Here is a 21,681-nt window from a genome sequence, read left to right on the forward strand (position 1 = left end):
TTCTCCTCTTCAACTTTTTGGAAAAGTTTGAGAAGGATAGATATTGAAGTATTGAATATTCTTTACATGTTTGGTATTGTTTACCAGAGAAGTTGCCTGCTCCTGGACTTTTTTTGTGGGGGTGGGGTTTATTTCACTTTCAATCTCCTTTTTTTTTTTTGAGGAAGATTAGCCCTGAGCTAACTGCTGCCAATCCCCCTCTTTTTGCTGAGGCAGACTGGCTCTGAGCTAACATCCATGCCCATCTTCCTTTACTTTATGTGTGGGATGCTTACCGCAGCATGCTTTGCCAAGTGGTGCCATGTCTGCACCTGGGATCCAAACCGGCAAACCCTGGGCTGCCGAGAAGCGGAACGTGCACACTTAACTGCTGTGCCACCGGACTGGCCCCTCCATCTCCTTTCAAGTGATTGTTTTATTTAGATTCTCAATTTGTTCTTGATTTAGTTTTGGAAGGTTGTATGATCCTGGGAATTTATCCATTTCTTCTAGGTTATCCAATTTGCATATAGCTTTTCATAGTATTCTCTTATAATCGGTTGTATTTCTGTGTTATCTGTTTTAATTTCTCCTCTTTCATTTTTGATTTTGTTTATTTGAGCTTTCTCCCTTTATTCTTTTTTCCTTTTTTGTGTGTTGAGGAAGATTGTCCCTAAGCTAACATCTGTGCCCGTCTTCCTCTATTTTATACATGGGACATCTGCCACAGCATGCCTTGATAAGCAGTGTATAGATCTCTTTCCGGTATCTGAACCCACCAACCTTAGGCCACTGAAGCATAGTGCGGGAACTTAAACACTATATCACCAGGCCGGCCTCTCTACCTTCTTGTCTTAATGAGCCTACTAAAGGTTTGTCAAATATGTATACCTTTTCAATGAACCAACTCTTAGTTTCATTGATCGTTTCCATTATCTTTTCAATCTCTATTTCATTTATTTCCACACTCATTTCTATTATTTCTTTCCTTCTACTGAAATTGGGCTTCATTCGTTCTTCCTCATCTACTTCTTGTAGGTGTAATGTTAAAGTGTTTATTTGAGCTTTTTCTTGTTTTGGAGGTAGACCAATATTGCTATAAAGTTTCCTCACTACCACTTTTTGTTGCATCCCATACCTTTTGGTATGTTGTGTTTCATTTTCATTTGAATTTAGTGGTTATTTTTTTTAAACATTGGCCCTGAGCTAATATCTGTTACCAATCTTATTTTTTTTCTTCTTCTTCTCCCCAAAGTGCCCCTGCACATAGTTGTGTTTTCTAGTTGTAAGTCCTTCTAGTTCTGCTATGTGGGATGCGCTCTCAGCATGGCTTGATGAGTGGTGCTAGATTCATGCATGGGACCTGAACCCGTGAAACCCTGGGACGTCAAGGCAGAGCACATGAACTTAACCACTTGGCCACGGGGCTGGCCCCTCAGTTTAGGTATTTTTTTTATTTCTCCTTTGATTTCATCATTGATTCAATAGTTATTCAGCAGTATATTTGTAACTTTCCAAGCTTTATTCTTACAGTTGATTTCTAGTTCCACATTCTGTAATCACAAAAGAATACTTAATGTGATTTGAAATTTAGTTGAAATAAAGAATCTATTATTTCATGCAAGATAGACTTCCATAAATTTCTTCTTTTATACCATGAAAAATAATGTCATCACAGTTATTATTTTCTATTTGGCATTGCTGGGTAAACAATCCTATTGCCAAATGGTAAAAGTGGCTTTATACAAAAGGAAGAAATTTGTTCACATTTCTGAAGTCTATTTTTATTGGCATCATTCCATTTCAGTTACTGAAGAGTTTCTTCCTTTCAGAAATACATTCCCAAATTGCTAACGAAGCAGCCCTGGTATTTGTGAGAACAAAAGGGCCTTCCCTTTGATGTGATCTCTGAGCAGTTTCAACACAATTGAACACCTGGAAATAAAAAATATATATATATCCTATTTCTCTGAATGCTTTTCCTAGTAATTTAGGAAAGTAATTGGTTGACCAGTTGGGCCTGATCTCTTCTTAGTCTGCTCTTATTCTTTCCATTTCCACCAGTGCTTTTCAATGATTACAGACTTGTTGGAAAACAGACGCTTGGGTCAATTTATCTGAGGACAACTTATATAATATCTGATGTCACAAAACTTATACTCAAGGACTCCCAAAGGAACCCAGACGATCAATTTACCAGTACACAGTTTTTTAACCATAGGTACATCATCAGGTTTAGGAGGAGGCTGAGTTTTTGTAGAAGCTGTAACCAGTGTGACACATCAAACTGGATGAAGATATTTGGAAAAGGGACTAAGCTCATAGTAACTCCCTCTGGTAAGTAACCTTTTTCTGTTTCTTACTCTGGTAATGAAAAACTGGTAGATGCGTTTTAGAAAAAACAGTTTAGGATGACTCTTATCTGACTGCCACATACTTGACCTTAGCATATGAATAGCAAGTTTGCAACTACTAGCTGTTATACATGAAAACAAAACTACTTCATAAATGGTTTGTTCATATCCCTGATTGTAAGCAGATTGAAATTCCACTTTTAAAATACACACTTAAAAAATTATTGACTCAGGCTAGAAATTAAGATATTTTTTGGACTATGTCTGTAAACTATTGTTTATGTTACTGGTTCATGATACTTTTCTTGTTAACAATACTTTAGCTGAGAGGCACTTTTATTAAATACCTCTTCTCTATATATTGAGATCCTACATAGTGTTCTTTTCTCCCAATAACCTGCAAAACCTATCTTATTGGTTATCATCTCATCCCTAACAGCAGTGCCAAACATTGATTCTTAAAGTAACTGACTATATAAGATCAATAAATCTCACTTATTACTCTAGCTTCTTAGAGGTAGGCTAAAATCAGTCAAAATTTATGCCATTGCAACAATTGATGAATTTCCTAGAGATGGGCCAGTTTACTGGAATTTGTAAGCTCAATAAGCCATTTCAGCTCCAAAGTCCATGAAAAGAGTCTGCATGGTTTTACATCCTCATTTGCTTATTGATTCTGTCAGCAAACAATCATTGAAGACAGTTTCTGATCTGGACTCTGGAGATGAGTGATGGAAGAAGATAAAGATAGAACAAGTCTCAATATTCCAAAAGCTTCTAACCTAGTAGATAAGCGTTCTAACCCCAACCATGTCCTTGGAGGCTGTTCTCTGCCCAACATAGGAGGCTTCCTAGCCATAGCTAGGAGGCTATTAACAAAAATTTACCTAGTTAGATGAATTATGAGTCCCTAAGGGTGGAGATGTTAGGTCCATTTGCGATTTCTGTATTGAAAGATTTTTAATGAAATTTAGGTATTTTATGTATTTGATTCCAAAATAACCAATGGGAAAAATTGAAAAAACAATGCTAAACTTATTATTTGGTCAGAGCGTGATTAACATCAAGTATTAAAACATTGAACTGGGCAACCATATTCAAGAATGTCACAAGATGGGTTTGTTTCTTCTAAGTTCAGTCCAGTAAATTTAATCAGTCTTCATTAGCCTTAAAGATGAAATTTTGCCTGAATGAGGAAGAATATCTCACAAGGATATTCTTAATCACTAGATCCACTGAAGAGAAAGTTTTCAAAGAATTTTCACAAAGTTGTTAAAAGATTGAAAAAATGAAAGCAAGTAAGAATTTTGTTTTCTTTAGTGGTTGTGATCATATAAACAGAGAACTCATAGATTAAAAACCAACTTTCTAGTCCTTTATTTTCCAAGTGAGTATATGTTCAAATGTTTTTAGAAGAGTGGGACAGGGAAAATATGGACACTGATTCAGGATTTATCATTTTTTGACCAGTCATCCTTCAGTAAATAAATTTTGATTCACTTGTTATAACTCTACTAAATTATTAAAATAATACTTGCCCATTATGAAAAAAATTGGGAAACACAGAAAAATAAACAAAATATTAAATGTATATATCAATAGGAATCTGTTAACATTTTGATATGTTTCCGTCCATTCATTCTATCCATGAAACAACCATCTCAAGTGGATGTTTCGAATATTAAATGGAATTAAATATGGAAATTACCAACATGGTCAGTGATAAAAACGTCAGTTCTCCAGGATTCAAATTACCACCATTGGAGGTCTTTATGAAATCAGGAGTGCATATAAATGCATTAATTACCATCTAGTCTACAGTTCACATAGGAAGGAATGGTCTGTATTTGGAAAAACCTTTCAATTTCTAAGACTAACTATTAAAAGTCTCTAAAAATTATTAGAATATAATAAGTATTATCTCAAATTTATTAGCCTGAATATAAGGTGATCTCTCATTTTCCAGTAGAAGCATCTGCAAGAAAAAGAAGGAGAGGCTTTTGCATATTGAATATATTAATTTATAGTCAAATAAATAAAAGTCAAATATCCACGTATAATATTTGATTTTTAATTAGATTATAGCTACAGAGTTAAAAATTATATCAACACAAGTATCAGTTGATAATCACTGCTCTTTTTTTTTTTTTTAACCATTTTATTTTTTTCCTTTTTCCTCCCCAAAGCCCCCCAGTACATAGTTGTATATTCTTCGTTGTGGGTCCTTCTAGTTGTGGCATGTGGGACGCTGCCTCAGCGTGGTTTGATGAGCAGTGCCATGTCCGCGCCCAGGATTCGAACCGACGAAACACTGGGCCACCTGCAGCGGAGCGCGCGAACTTAACCACTCGGCCACGGGGCCAGCCCCAATAATCACTGCTCTTTTTGCCCTCATATTTCAGTAAATATTTTGTTCAGACTCTTCACATACACCTGCAACACCCACCTTAGAGTGACTTTCTAGGTCATCTCAGGGGCTGAGTGTCAGTTTTGTGATCCCTGTGGGATGATGTCACCAGATATTTTATCTAAAGAGAAAATTATCCATTTGTAAATAAAAGGAAAACAGCTCTTTAATTTATTCTATTTTATAAATATGCAACATAAGCATAAACTGTACAAGCTTTATTCCCAAATAATATTTACCAAATCCATGTTAAATTTCTTTATTTTCTTTCACCAGTGCTTGCTCTAAAACTAGCTTTAATTGAGCTCAATTAAAGGTGGAGATCTTGTCCAAGTAGTAGTTTTTGATGAGAGCAGAGTATTAGAAGAGCATCTTTTAATATGAAATGTTGTACAAGGGCTGAAACATAAGGCGACCCCTGTTTTCTGTGGGATAGTTTTGGGAAAGAAAACCTCCCTTTATGTTCTGGCACTTTCAGTCTGTTTGAATTCTGCATATTTTGTGTCTATATCACAGAGCTGAGATTTGCTAACATATTCTCCTACCTCTCATGTCATATTAAGTCAGACCTTACTAATCTATCAACATCTGGGGCTGAAAAAGAAACAAGCCATAATGCACAAATTAATTGTCATTTATTTAAACTGCCTATTTCCGAAATCTATGTGAGAAGACCTGAAATCAAATACACAAACAGAGGCATTCCTCATTTTGTAAAAGTTGAACGTTTCTGGCAACACTGTATTAGGCAACTCTGCCAGCACCATTTTTGCCAAAGCATATGCTTAATTCATTTCTCTGAGTCACATTATGGAAATTGTTGCTATACTTCAAAATTTTTCATTATTATTATTATTGTTATGGTGATCTGTGATCAGTGATCTACAATGTTACTATTGTAATTGTTTTGAGAGGCACCGTGAAGTGGGCCTATATATGTCAGCAAAGTGAATTGATGAATGTTGTGTGTGTTCTGACTGCTCCACTGACTGTTTCCCCATCTCCCTCTCCTTGGGCTTTCTTATTCCCTGAGACACAACAATATTGAAATCAAGGCAGTTAATGACCCTACAATGGCCTCTAAGTGTTCAAGTGAAAGGAAGAGCTGCATGTCTCTCATTTTAAATTAAAGGCTGGGAATGAGTAAGCTTAGTGAGGAAGGCATAGCAAAAGCCAAGATAAGCCAAAAGCTAGGGCTCTTGTGCCAGTTAGCCAAGTCTTATGCCAGTTTGTGACTGCAAAGGAAAGGTTCTTGAAGGAAATTAAAAGTGCTACTCCAGTGAACATAGACATGATAAGAAAGAAAAACAACCTTGTTGCTGATATGGAGAAAGCTTTAGTGGTCTGAATACAAGATCAAACCAGGCATAAGGTTCCCTTAAGCCAAAGTCTAATGTAGATCAAGCCACTAACTCTCTTCACTTCTATGAAAGATGAGAGAAATGAGGAAGCTACAGAGGAAAAGATTGAAGCTAACAGAGGTTGATTTCTGAGGTTTAAGGAAAGAAGCCATCTCCATAATATAAAATTGCAAGGTGGAGCAGCAAGTGCTGATGGAGAACCTGCAGCAAGTTATGGAGAAGATCCAGCTAAGATAATTCATGAAGGTAGCTATGTTAAATAACATATTTTAATGTAGATGAGACAGCTTTTTTTTGGAAGAAGGTCCCGTCTAGGACTTTCATAGCTAGAGAGGAGAAGTCAGTGTCTGGCTTCAAAGCTTCAAAGGACAGCCTGAGTCTTGTGTTAGCAGCTAAAGCAGCTGATGACTTTACGTTGAAGCCAATGTTCACTTACCACTCTGAAAATCTTAGGGCCCTTAAGAATTATGCTAAACCTACTCTGCCTGTTCTCTATAAATGAGATATCAAAAGATGGGTGACATTACATCTATTTACAATACGGTTTACTGACTATTTTAAGCCCACTGTTGAAAACAACTGTTAGAATAGAAGATTTCTTTCAAAGTATTACTGCTCATTGATAATGCACTTGGTCACCCAAGAGCTCTGATGGAGATGTACCATGAAATTCATGTTGTTTTCATGCCTCCTAACACAACATCCATTCTGCAGCCCATGGATCAAGGAGTAATTTTGACGTTCCACTCTTATTATTTAGAAATACATTTCATAAGGCTATAGCTGCCATAGATAGTGATTTCTCTGATATATCTGGGCAAAGTAAGTTGAAAACCTTCTAAAAAGGATTCACCATTCTAGATGCCATTAAGAACATTCATGATTCATTGAAAGTGGTCAAAATATTAGAATTGACAGTAGTTTGGAAAAGGTTGATTCCCACTCTCATGGATGACTTTGAGGGATTCAAGACTTCAGTGGACGAAGTCCTGCAGAAGTGGTGGAAATAGAAAGAGAACTAGAATTAAAAGTGAATCCTGAAGATCTGAGTGAATTGCTGCAATCTCATGCCAAAACTGTAATCAACAAGTGGTTACTTCTTATGGATGAGCACAGAAACTGGGTTTTTGGAATGGAATCTCTTCCTGATGAAGATGCTGTGAATATGGTTGAAATGACAACACAGGATTTCAAATAGCATCACATTCTACCGAAAAACTGATAGTAAAAGGAAGAGTCAGTTGATGTAGCAAATTTCACTGCTGTTTTCTTTTAAGAAATTGCCACAGCCACCACAACCTTTAGCAAACACTACCCCGATCATTCAGCAGCCAACATTGAGGCAAGACCCTCCACAAGCAAAAAGATTTCAACTCTCTGAAGGCTCAGATCATTAGCATTCTTAAGCAATACAGTAATTTTTAAATTAAGATTATGATAGTTAACAACCTTGTGAAATTACAGTTGTACATCATTATTAGTCATGTTGTAGGTACACCACTTCACCCCCACTGCCCTCCCCCCACCCCCCTTTCCCCTGGGAACCACCGATCAGTTCTCTTTGTCTATATGTTAACTACCATCTATGAGTGGAATCATACAGAGTTCATCTTTCTCTGTCTGGCTTATTTCACTCAACATAATACCCTCAAGGTCTATCCATGTTGTTGTGAATGGGACGACTTTGTCCTTTTTTATGCCTGAGTAGTACAATACAGTATTTTTTAATTAAGGCATGTACATTACTTCTGTAGACATAATGCTATCACACACTTAATAAACTACAGAATAGTGTAGACAAATTACATGTGCACCGGGAAACCAAAATAATTGTGTGATTTGCTTTATTGAGGTGATGTGGAGCTGAATGTGCCATATCTTCAAAGTATGCCTGTCCAGTCAGAGCATGAGATAAAAATAGAAGATCCAAATCCTTAAGGAGGGGGGCCACTCCCATGGCATAGCGACTAAGTTCAGCGTGCTCTGCTTGGGGTCCTGGGTTCGTGGGTTCTGATCCTAAGCAGGGACCTATACCATTCGTCAACCATGTTGTGACAGCAACCAGCTGTCTGAAGTGGAGGAAAATTAGCACAGATATTAGCTCAGGGCTAATCTTCTTGAAGCAAAAAAGAGGAGGATTAACAACAGATGTTAGCTCAGGGCTAATACTCCTCAGAAAAAACAACGCCAACCAAAAAACCAAAACAAAAAAACCACCAAGGAAAGCAGAAGAAAAAAGATCTGTGATTATCTAGCAAAAAGCACAGGGTCAAGTTTTATGCTCAGAGGTAACAGGAGAAATGAAGTGGAATTCATAGTTTTCATTAACTGATGAAATGAAGCTGAATAAAATTTCAAATAGGACAAGTTTTTCCTGTGATAAACTTAGAAAAGGACTTCAGGCGTGATTCCTTTGGAGGAAATTGAAGTAATAGAGTGGACATTTCCTTTAACATCCATTTGATAAGATGGAAGAAATGGTCTTTCAGCAAACCCATATTACACCACCACTGCATCAATGCTATGGGCATCACAACATTGTCGTCCACAGACAGCGACCCTCAGCAGATATTGTCAGGCAGGTGATGCTTAGTGATCTAATGTGGCGATAGGAGGATTTGAGGACAAGCATCTTGTCATCTCTCTAGTCATTCTGCCTTGAAAGCCCACTGCCAGGAGTTTCAAGCTGGACCTCCCACATGGGCTGGAAAGATGTCAGTTTGAGGCTGAAATTTTTGGTGAAAACTTGGAATGCAAATACATTGTGCTGTTGATTAGGGAAAAAAGCCATTTGGTTGGACAACACAAGTGAAGCATTTTCATACACTGACTGTATATTATTAAGCTTTAGCCAATGCTCCCTTTGATTTTCTTAACACTGGGAATGCAGTGGAGAAGACAAAACAGTGATTGCCTATTAATTTGAGTGTGTGAAAGTCACGTTTACTCGGTTTATGGCTTTGAGAAATCCAGGCTTATTAGAGCAAAGTGGAATGCAAACGAAGGGACAAGTCTTCATGCTTAGTTACCACAGACGTAACTGCAACTCCAGATACTGAATCCCTATTATTAAGGGCAAGGTTTGGTGCCACGAGATTAAAATATCATACGGGAGCCCACAATCATCACAAACAAATTTTTAGTGATAAAGATAATGTTCATAATGCCATAATAATAATTACAATCTCTACTTCAATAGCATTTTTACTCAAATCACTTTTCAGATCTTGTTTCATTTTGGTCTCACTTCAGCTTTTGTAGGGATGTTCGGTTGACTTATACTAAATTCTACAGTTTTCAAACAAATGAAATCCCAAAGCCTTTCATTCACTTTACTTCTCAGCCACAGAATTGTTCTGTGCAAAATGCACCAGGAGCAGAAGGCTGGTCTTTTGAATCACAGGCCATGATAGATCCCTAGAATTTTAAGAACTCAGAGATGCCACTTTAGTCTAAAGTTTTTAATACGGCTCAGTCACTGTGGAATTCTTGTACAAAACTCGTTGGTGATGCAACAAAATGTCGTCATAGGTAGGGATCAGAAGAATGGAATTTTTCAATGTAATAGAGGGAAGGAAAGAAGCACTTCAATTGGAATAATAGTTAAGAAAGTTTAATAAAAACAGTAATATGATGGGAATTGGACTTAGAAATCTTAGGAGAGCTTTTAAAACAGATCCCTATGGCAAAAACCAGCATAGACAACATTGTGCAAATATTACAATGGGATTTGGTTTTGTGTACATGTGGATTTTCATAAAGGACTCAAGTAGAACGTATGTAATTATCATGAATGCATTTGGCCCACGGACAAAGTTTATTATCACAGGTAAGCTTTGTGAGTTGACACATTTCCTTTCTAACTGCGAGAGGGTGTTGTCAAAGAGCCTGGGCTTTGGAGTCAGGCTGACCTGGCAGTACCACTTACGTCCTGCTTATGTGAACTTGGCGATTATTCTCTAGCCTCAGTTTCCCAATCCATAAAATGGGATGACAGTGTGTATCCAGCAGGCCTTGTATGAGAATTGAATGAAATCATGTGAGTAAATGCTTGGCACATTGTCCAACACCTAACAGGTGCTGGATAAATTTTCCTCCAATTCCACTGTGAAGGGAGAACTGTACCCAGTGTGGAGAGTTGTTTGAAGCCAATGACACTGACAGAGCAGCAACTGTCCAGAGGATTAGCTGTACTTCCAACTGCTCCAATGGAAACTCATCTCACTGTCCACTCACACTCAGAGTACGAATTTGGAGTTATTTGTTTATCTTTAGCAAGGTTTTCCATCACTTGGCAAGAAAAATGAGATTAAAATGTGTTTTTTATGCTGGCCTATGTTTTATAAAATCGCAATCCTTTATTTTAGTTAATATTATCTCTAACACTAACATGTATTGGCTCAAAAATTTGTAGCCACTTAGTTTAAGCTTCATGCTCATGTTTATCAGAAAAAAAGTTTAAATTCCTACAGAAAATTGTCAAGACGTAAAGTCAATTATAGTAGTAATCTGTCATAAATTTGAAATACATATTTAAATATCAAATAGCTATAATTATTTATTTGATAAAAAAATTACAAGAAGAAACTAAAGAACACTTAAATCAATACCAACATGTGGGGTTGAAATATCATGCTTTCAATTAAAAATGTAGTTGACATTTTGTAAATTTTTTTAGAATTCATACTGTTGCATATTAATAAAATATAAGCAAGTGAGGCAATTTCCCTCAAATGTATTACTTGGTCATGCAGATGAGGTATATAAATGGATTAGATGTGTTTGCTTATTTTTTTACCTGGTTTCTATTCTACGCCGCATGAAAATGACTTTTACCATAAAACACGCTGTTAATAAGTATTAAAAGGAATGTTTAAAGCAAAAGCCTGCAATGCAATTATTTAAAACATAGGCACTAACCCTGTATACATAAGTACACTATTTAATGGTCAGCTAACTGCTACATTGAGAAAGTTATGCAAATGTGAGATTTATTTTCTCCTGAAAAAAATGAAACTGAAAGGATCTAGCTAAGGAAAAGGGACAGCAGCTAAGTATAGCATTTTAACATGCAGAAATTTTTCAAATCATCATTTTATTTTCAATTTCTTTAATACAATGATCAGAAGTATTCTTATAAAGAAGAAAACTTTCTAAGATGAAAATTACATTCTTTAATATATTGACTAAAAGCTACAATTATGTAAATATAATGGATGATTGAAAAATTAGTCATTTTATATAATATGCTTTTTTTTGAGATAGGCAAATTTGCTGGGTTTTTTTAATGATTTTTTTTTTAACGTAGGCTGTTTTTGGTGAAGAAGATTGGCCGTGAGCTAACATCTGTTGCCAATATTCCTCACTTTTTTTTTTCTCTAAAACCTCAGTACATAGTTGTACATCCTAGTTGTAAGTCCTTCTATTTCTTCTATGTGGGATGCTGCCACAGCATGGCTTCTTGAGCAGTGTGTAGGTTCGTGCCCAGGATAGGAACTGGTGAACCCAAGGCCACTGAAGCAGAGCGAGCCAGACCCTATAACATGCTTTTTAAATTGAAAACAAAGTATAAGGTTGGAGAAATATAGTGTCTTACTATCATGATAAGCAAAATACCATTTACTCTAAAAGCAGGATATATATAAAATTAAAATAAGCACATTATGACCTAATTGTATTTACAACATGGAAAAAACCATCAACATTGCTTGCTTACTAATTTACTATAAAAATCAGGAACTTTGCTATTTAGGTAGCACTTCTCAAGAATTTCTTTTTCTTTTCTTCTCAATTAAGAAATCTAATTCTTCTTTACTCAAGAAATTGCCCATTGAATCATATAACTCCAACTAACCCAATGAGAGTACGAGGAAAGCATTTGTGTGTCAATTAGAAATCAAATTGGAAAGAGTTTTAATATTTATAATTCCAATCACTAGATTCACAGTAATATGTAATCAACTAACATTCCAGCATCCAAGTGACATGGCTTTATAAACTATGATATTGTGTTACTTGTTTCGACATTATGTCTGCAAGAGATTCTGGAACTGTGACATTTAACGTTACACAAATTATATATATACTTTATTCAGGAAAGAAAACAGTGGAGCTCTAAAACAGTTCAGCAGCATTCTGGGATAGATACAAATTTTGGAGGAGACACTGAGAGTCAAAATATGGTGTATTCTTCCTCAAGCTTGACTTGCAAATGAAATTCCAAAATAAAATGTGCTTTTGGTGAACATAGTGTAAAGTGAAGCAAAATTCTGATAAGTGCAGTACTTTATAAGATTAATATGATAGCGTTTCTGAAAATAGTCAATAAAATTTTTAATAAGAGTTTGTAAAATACTGCTCATTTGCCTCTAAATTCAAAGATATATAAACAATTTGGAGGTGCAGCTCTAATACTGCACTACCCAAAAATTTGGAGTGGCTCAAATGTGAAATTGAGATGTTATATAAAACTATACATCAAGTAGAAGAACCTCATTACCTCAGAAGTGGGCATGGGATCCACATTTGAAACTAAAAGGTCAACGTGCTTGTCGATTACATGCAAAAGTGGATTCCCATTAGCAAGTTACCGTGCATCATTTTTTAAAAAAATGAAAAATTTCCTCCTCATATTTATTTATAAGACAAATAAGCCAATCTGGTGCATCTGAGAAACAGTTAAATAAAGATCTAGATTTCAATGAGTTACAGAACATGACAAAGTGTGATTTGGCTAAAAGAGCATAAGTTACAAAATTAACGGGATGGGAAAAGGGAAGTACTTTAGAAAGGACCAGACATTCTCACGTGCAGAGACATCATCAAAGTTACCTGATCTCCTCCCCTATCTCCACCACCTACCTACCCACCTTGAAAACACGCTCCATGATTATAGGACAAAAGAGATTTTAAAAATTTTGTGTGTTCATGACTGTTAGAAGTCTTGAAATGATACAGTAAAAATTCATACCACATCTTAGCATGTGGAGAAGGAACAAAGGAAAAGTTGTAGTCCTGGCTGTGCCACTTAACAGCTGTGACTCTGGGCAAGTTATATAACCTCTGGAACCTCTTTTCCCATTGAAAATATGACCAATCAGTACTCGACCATGGTGAGCACTAATTCAGTGGAAGCTTTTCTTCCTTTTACCATGTCCTAGGTTGTTCCACACTGCTCAATGTTTGTGCATCTCTAATGATTGTTTTTAATTGCTATCCAATTTCCCCCCACAGATGGCAGCCTTCCTGCAGCCATTCCCCCCAAGCCCACCATTTTTCTTCCTTCAATTGCTGAAATCAACCTCCATAAGGCTGGAACATATCTGTGTCTTCTTGAGAAATTCTTCCCTGATGTTATCAAGGTATACTGGAAAGAAAAGAATGGGCATACAATTCTGAAATCCCAGCAGGGAAATACCGTGAAGACTAACGACACATACATGAAATTCAGCTGGCTGACCGTGACTGGAAAGTCAATGGATAAAGAACACAGATGTATTGTCCAACATGAGAATAATCAAAGAGGGATTGACCAAGAGATTCTTTTTCCTTCAGTGAACAAAGGTATGTATAAATAAACATAACCTTCCAAAACACTTTTTCTCCAAAGGGAATAGCCCACCTTTTCCATAAAGTATTAATGAAAAACAAATATAAATCTTTCTTAAATGTTGTTCCATTTATTGGCAGAATAAATAGTCCTTTTTTCCCCCCCATAGAATTAAGATAGTTAGACCTTGGAACATAAAAAAGAAAAAGAAAGATTTTACTTAACTTTTCTCAGCCTCAGTTTCATCAACCGATACTAAGTTCTCAGTGATTCTTTTTAGGGTTGTGGATTAATTAAATGAAACAAGATATCTGAAACGACCTAACAATTTAGTACACAAGAAATGCTCAAACAGAGAGGCCCCTTTTGATCATCTTACTTGGTCAGAAAATAAGAACAATTATACAACTTTCAGGAATGTTCTACTTAGCAAGCAGAGTCACTCTCACTTTCTTCTTACTGTATTCAGAGTATAACCCAAAAGAATGCTATTAGGTGACAAAGTTGTGCTCATTTGATGCAGTCCAATCATGGCTCAACAAAAAATACAATAATTTTGACATTGCAATTTTATTATGGCCTTAGATTTTCTGCGTTTGCGTTTTATATACCACTGTAAGGTAGAATTTTGTAATTAGAGATTGGGGGAGGCTAATGTGTAAACATTTGTTTCCATTCTACATAATGAATGCATATCTTGCCATCGGTCAATGCGGCTCAATAAACATTTATTGCAGTACTGGCCTGTCCTAGGCCTGGAAGGGATGTATAGTTGAGTACACTGGGATGAATTACTGTCCCTAGGAGGATGTCCTATTACAAGAGAAGACATTCTTTTATAATCACTTAATGTCTCTGGTGATTGAGGCATGATGTCCCTAAGGAGTCCTGGCAGTGGCCTGGTAATTCAACAGACTCAAGTCTTGAAGTCCAGGGTATAAGCACAGCAGACCAAAGTCTCCGAAGGGCAAATAAGAAGAAATCAGTTTGTACTTTTCCCTGTGGTTAATACATCCTTTAGAAGCAGTGGTCAACAAATAGAGAACAAAACTTGTGAAGATCTTTGCTGTATACCAGTGCAAATTTCTGAAGTCAGTCTTTCTTTCTTTTTGTTTTCTTAAAGATTAGTACCGGAGCTAACAACTGTTGACAATCTTCTTCTTTTTTTTTTTCCCCTTCCTTCTTCTTCTCCTCAAAGCCCCTCCCCACCCCCAGTTCATAGTTGTATATTCTAGCTGTGAGTGCCTCTGGTTGTGCTATGTGGGACGGTTCCTCAGCATGGCCTGATGAGCCATGCCATGCCCACGCCCAGGATCAGAACCAGAGAAACCCTGGGCCACACAAAGGGAGCTTGTGAACTTAAGTACTTGGCCACAGGGCCGGCCTCAGAAGTCAATCATTACCTTCTCTGCTCCTTTGTTTCTTCAGTGATCAAATTAGCTTCAAACTCTTGCCTTGGCTTTCTCCTGGGGCTGTGATGAAAAGCAATTGCAATACTCTCAGTGAAAACATTTACTTTTGAAAACACAGCAGGGATGCGTTTATTTATGTATTGGTTGTAATTTTTAATATCCTTTCCTAAAATAGACTCAAGCAAGATTTAAAAAACAGTCATAATTTTCTATTTCTATAGCTAAGAACACAGGGGAAGCAATCTATGCAAAGCACAAGTTTAATATAACCACTGGGCTGAAGAGTTCTGTTAGATTGTGATTTTGCTAGTGATCAGGGAAACATGAGAAGTATAGTAAGCTGCCTGGTGATGGTTGTCATAGAGAAGTTCCAGTTCATAATGTGTTTCACTTGGCACCTAATTGGTGAAAGAAAAGTCTCCCGTGGGCTCTCATGGCAACAAAGCTAATGAGAACAGCTCTGTTAATGGCATTCTACAGCGAATTTCTAATGCTGTTTCTTGGACGTATTCTGTTTTTGATAAAGACTAAGAATACAACATGGAAGCACAAATCAATGAAGTGATTTTGAAAAGATAAGACTAATCTGGTCCAAGCTGTCGACCAACCTTGATTGAAAGAGAGAACTTAGCATATGTACACAGATTTTATTTTAAAACTGTTACATTATTGTTTTTTCATCAATTGATGCATGGTAATAAAAGAGTTTTATTTATCTTTTAATGGAAAAGTCATTGTTAAGAAAAAAAGGTCATTTTAAGATACATTAAAGTCTGTTTTGAAGATATTTTAACATTAAACATGATTATGCTAATATTTTTATTCTTGAAATTTATTCCAAATCTTATACTTCAAACTGAATTTTTTACCTATCAAAAACTGAGTTCATTGAGTGCACAAAATTGCATCTCAGTACCATATCCATATGGACAAGAATACATCTAGTAGAAGAAGGATAAACCAAAACAATGCTTTTGACTCTCTTTCCCTCCATCCATCAATCAATTACCTTAAAAAAAATAAAAAACAAACCTTGTATCTCTGTATGTTTGTAGCCTCCCTTTTGTTTTTTACATTGTAGAGAAGTCTCACTTCAGATTGCATATATTCAGAGTACTATAGTGTGACTTGGCCTATCTTTCTATCTTTGGAAAGAATTGCACTGAAATGCTGAGGTCCTGTAATACAAATTTCATTAGCTAAGAATATTAACATATCTGGAAGAAAAGATGTTTTAGTGTCCACAATTATGGAATTATGGTGTTTTTCTACAGAATATTTCCTATTTCTATGGGTTATTTATTTTATTTTATTTTTTTTTTAAGATTTTATTTTTTCCTTTTTCTCCCCAAAGCCCCCCGGTACGTAGTTGTGTATTCTTCGTTGTGGGTTCTTCTAGTTGTGGCATGTGGGACGCTGCCTCAGCGTGGTCTGATGAGCAGTGCCATGTCCGCGCCCAGGATTCGAACCAACGAAACACTGGGCCGCCTGCAGTGGAGCGCGCGAACTTAACCACTTGGCCACGGGGCCAGCCCCTCTATGGGTTATTTTTACAAAGTACTTTCCACATGCTCTGCCTCACTGAATCCTCCACAACAATCCTTTGATTGCTCACTCTGTCATCATTGGTATGAGTCTCAGCAAGTTACTTAATCTCTAGACCTTTTTTCCTCATGTGTACCAAGGAGTCCAAAATACAACTCACATCAGTGTGATTGGAACATTAAGCGAGATAATGTATGTGAAACATTTAACATAGTGCCTGGCACAGTAATAATCTCCCAATTGCTGTAAGTTTTATTCATGATGTTGCCATGTCCACAAACACCACAACTCCAGAAAATGAGGTGTGTGCGTTGGGGATACAGAAGTGTGCACGATTTGAAAAGGCCTACGTGCTCTGCTTTGTTTCCATGGGAAATTTGCCTAACCATATAACTTCAAACATGAGATTCTGTTGTGGATTCTGAGAGTTGATGAATTGATCGTGGTAGCAACTCTTCATGTCAGCAGTGTCCACTTAAGACTGTAGAGTAGCCACATTTTCTGTTTCTTTGTCCATTTGACACGTGTTTCTCAATCATCTCTCTTGTGGCAAGCACTGTGTTAAGAGCTGTGAACAAGAAGCAAAACCAGATAGTCTGGGATATTACAATCCCATTGTGGTAAAGAAGACAATAGTGTAGTCTTCATGAGAGTCAACATCTTCATGTGCACAAACACAATTCCTGAATTAGATCTACTGAATTAGATAGAATCAGATGAACTATTCCTGAAATGGTTGGGCTCACAAACTAAGGTCGGTCTCTCTTTCAGTGGATTATGTGTGTGTGTGTGTGTGCATACACACATACTCATATAAACATATACCCACGCTATCGAGCATTGGGCAAGAATAACTACTAATACTTTTTCCCATTTCTTCTAGTCATCACCTCAATGGCCCCTAGTATTTCTTCTGCAAAGCCTTATCTGAAAGATAAAAGCAGTAAGTTATTGTGTATCTTTGCCTCTCTCTCATGCTATAGGCTTTTCCCCCTCCTGATCAACTTCACTTTTGTACTTCTCAGACTTAAAATACAAAGACCTATTATTCTTGGAATTGTGGAGCTCATAACTTTTATATTTTTAGTAACTGTTTCTATTGTCTGCCAACAGTATAGATAAATATACAGATAGATAGATAGATAAATAGATAGATAGATAGATGTGTAGATAGATAGATATACAGGCATTCTCAAACAATGGGCACAGAAAATTGAGAAATCCTTCCTCTCCTTTCTTGTAGAGGTCACTGCTGTTGGTTCTACAAGAGCTTCCCCAAGAAAGCAAAGAGGTAAGTTTGTGTATATGCTTGCCTGCATGACATGCTAAGATATTTCTTTCCCTGCTGATCAAATCACCTCCAGAAGTTGACTGGTTGTAGTAGACAAGGATAGTTATTCCTGGAATAATGCTGTCGACTTCAGCTAACACCTTACCTGGCTAAGGGCATGAAGTTAGGAGCACATCACATCTGCGATCCCTTTCCACAACAAGTGCTAAGGATTCTGCAGGTCTGACCCTTGATGATAAAACATGTAAAAGGGAAATTTTGTCCGGAAGAAACAGTCTTGTGGTTCACTTAATAACTAGTCTGACTCATCAAAATGTTAAGTAATTAAACAAATAGAAATCTTTCTTAAAAGATTTTCCATTTATTGGTAGCATAAATGTCGCTCTATTTACCCATAGAATTAATATATTATAGGCTTTGAACATAATAAAGAAAAAGAAAAATTAAAGTTTACTTAACTTTTCAGAGCAGAGATAAATCTTCCAACATATTAAGGCCACAGTGGTGTTTTTTAGGGTTGGTGTATGAATTAAATGAAACAGGATGCGTGAAAGCACCTAGCACTTAGCACACTCGCAATGCTCAAAAAGAGGTTCCACTTTGGATGATCTTAGTTAATCAGGATATAACAACAATTATACATTTTACAGGAATGTTCTTCTCAGCAAGCAGAGTCAGTCTGCCTTTCATCTTGCTATGCACAGAGTGCAACCCCCAAACAATGCTATTAGGTGACCACACGGTGTTCATTGGAGAGAACCAGATGGTAACTGAACAGAAAGTCAGATAATTTTGCCACTGCAGTTTTAGAATGGTCTTAGGTGTTCCAGGTTTGTATTTTTTTTTACCAGCGCAAGGTAAAATTTCATAATTAAAGATTGGGTAAGACTACTGTGTACACGCATACTTCCGTTCTACTTAACGAATCTATTTCTTGCCATTGGTAAAGGCAGCTCAACAAATTATTACAGAACTGGCCTGTGCCAGGCCTGGAAGGGATGTGTGGATGAGGACACTAGGAAGAATTGCCGCCCTAAGGAGGATGCATTACTGTAAGAGAATAGATTCTCCTCTTAATAACTCAGGGTCACTGGTGATTCAGGCATGATGTCTCAAAGGAGTCCCTTTGATGCAGATGCTGCACATATTTAGACAGTGTGGGCAGAGGACTGAACGTTTCTTGGTCTTGGCAGTCTTCTGCTAACAGTCTAGACTTCGGACTTAAAGTCCTGAGTATGAACACAACAGACCAAAGCCCCCGGGCACATATAAATAAGAGGGAATCATACTGTTGTCGCATCCACAGACCCCAGAACTCCGGAAAATGTTGGGCATGAGTTGGGGATGTTGGGATATGTATGCTCTGAAAAGAAAGGTGTGTGTGAGTCATTTGCTCTCATGGGAAAGGTGCCTAAAACAGACCCCTTCAAATGTGACATTCTGTTGTGGATTCTGGGAGTTAATTGATTGATTTTGGTAGCAACTCTTCATGTCAGGAGTGTGTGCTGAAGACCGTAGTCACATTTTCTGTTTCTTTTTCCATTAGGCAAGTATTTCCCCATCACTTCCTTTGTGACAGGCACTGTCCTTGTAGCTGTGAATACAGAAGGACAACAATATAGTCTTGGATATTAACGTCCAGGTGTGATAAACATGGAACAATGTTTTCTTCATGAAGGTCAACATGCAGAAAGACAGCTTATGAATTAGATCTATTGAATTACATAGATTCACATGAACCAGTCCTGGAATTGTAGGGCTCATCATTTTAAGGACAGTCTCACTGTCAGCGGATTATGTGTGTGTGTGTGTGTGTGTTTGTGTGTGTGTGTGTGCATACACACACATATAAACACATGCCCACACTATCGAGCAATGGGCATGAACAATTGTCTAATCTTGCTCTCATTTCTTCTAGTTGTCACCTCAATGGCCACAACTGTTGGTTCTACAAAGGCTTATACGACAGAGCAAAGCAGTAAGTCACTGTCTATGTCTGCCACTCTGTCATACTGTAGGATTTTTTCCCCTCCTAATCAACTTAACTTTTGTACTTCTCTGGTTTAGGATATAAAAGACCAATTATTGCTGGAATTGCGGGGCTCATAACTTTCATGTTTTTAGTGACTGTCTCCTGTCTGTCTGTAGATTATATATACCTACATATAATCGTACTTACGTACAGACACTGTCAAATGATGGGCCTGGACAATCGTCTAACACTTTCTCTCATTTCTTCCAGCTGTCACTACTATTGCACCTACAACAGCTTCCCCAACTGAGCAAACTGGTAAGTTTTTTTCTCTGCTTGCCTTCATGTCATGCTATGGCATTTTTTTCCCTCTTCATCAAATTACATTTTGAACCTCACTAGTTTATAGCAGACAACACTAATTATCCCTGGAATTGTAGGGCACATATTTTTGATGAGTATCTCTCCTGTGGCTCTGTTGGCAGATTTTATATATATATATATATATATATATAGAGAGAGAGAGAGAGAGAGAGAGAGAGAGAGAGATAATATAATATTTATATTATACATATAAATATGTATAAATAGATAAATCTAAATGTATATAGGTACACACAAACAGAAACACACACACATGCATACATACATACTCATATATTTCAACTCTCGACTTACAGCTACGCACAGTAGACTAATACATCTCTCATTTCTTCTATAGGTGACTGCTGTTTGTTCTACAAAATCTTACCTAAAAGATGAAAGCCATTAATCTTGTGCATGTTGGCCATTATTTCACGAGATAGCATTTGTGTCATCCTAAGAAACTTAAGTTTTGAACTTCCCTATCTTAAGATAGAAATACTAGAATGGCTGGATTTTGTAGAGAATACCAAGTGATATTGCAAATCGATCCATCATTTCCTGGAGTCTTCTTAACACAGTCAATGCTGGTTTGGGATGAGACGACTGTAAATTAGAGGGTGCCGTGATAGGCTCTGAATTATTTCCACAGTGGGCTTCCAGCATTTGTGTGGCTTTTGTTTCTAACGACTGAGGAACACATGATATCAAGGTGTTTCCAGATCTTTTTGTCTTTGGTCTTTGATAGTAGCTAACAACACAAACTGATATGTACTGAGAGCTTCCTATACAGAAGGTGTTGTGCTGGGTCTTGCAAGCATTCTTTTTGTCTAATTCTTATAATATCCCTAGGAAGTGATGCAATATATTTTCCCCATTTTATGGATGAGCACAATGAGTTAAAATTAACGATGCTCCCTGCCACTTACCACACAGCTGGACCTGGGGATTCAACCCAGCCATCTGAATCACGACTTCATACACCTGCTCAGTTCTTTCTTCTTCCTCTGCCATATGGTCCTAGAGCAGCAAACCCCAAACCCAAGGCCCCGAGACACGATGGACTCAAGGAGGGGGATGGGTAATTGCACGGGCTTCACAGTATCACAGACTGGACTTCAACCCCGGTTCTTTTAATGATTTGTTGCATCAATATAGGAAAATTACATTTCCTGAGCAGGACTTTTCATACCTACCAAACAGGATAATTACACCTAACTCAGTTACTGATGAGATAAGTTCACCTATGTGGATTGATTTGCGTAGGCTATCTCATTGAGGTGGCACTGAAGCAGCACTAGCTTATGGCCCTTTCTCCCTATATCTGTACCAAAAAGTGGCTAGAAGCATTGGCTCTAGCCCTGCTGATCTTTCCTCCGTTTGCAATATCAGGAGGTCTCTGGACCTCAGCTAACACTTTCCCTAACCAAGGGCAAGGAGTTGTGAGC

At 37.2% G+C, this 21,681-nt stretch overlaps 1 gene segment (V, D, J or C); it reads left to right on the forward strand.

The window, feature by feature from the left end:
* Positions 1-2,215: 2,215 nt before the first annotated feature.
* Positions 2,216-21,681, forward strand: part of LOC106825207 (T cell receptor gamma constant 2-like) — a 97,119-nt gene continuing 77,653 nt past the window's right edge. Inside the window, 6 exon segments of the C gene segment in view lie at positions 2,216-2,316; positions 13,335-13,664; positions 17,491-17,550; positions 17,851-17,898; positions 19,817-19,876; positions 20,141-20,188. Coding sequence covers positions 2,271-2,316; positions 13,335-13,664; positions 17,491-17,550; positions 17,851-17,898; positions 19,817-19,876; positions 20,141-20,188 — 592 coding nt within the window.

This window comes from Equus asinus, chromosome 1 (assembly GCF_041296235.1).
Source record: "Equus asinus isolate D_3611 breed Donkey chromosome 1, EquAss-T2T_v2, whole genome shotgun sequence".
Taxonomy (NCBI): Eukaryota; Metazoa; Chordata; class Mammalia; order Perissodactyla; family Equidae; genus Equus; species Equus asinus.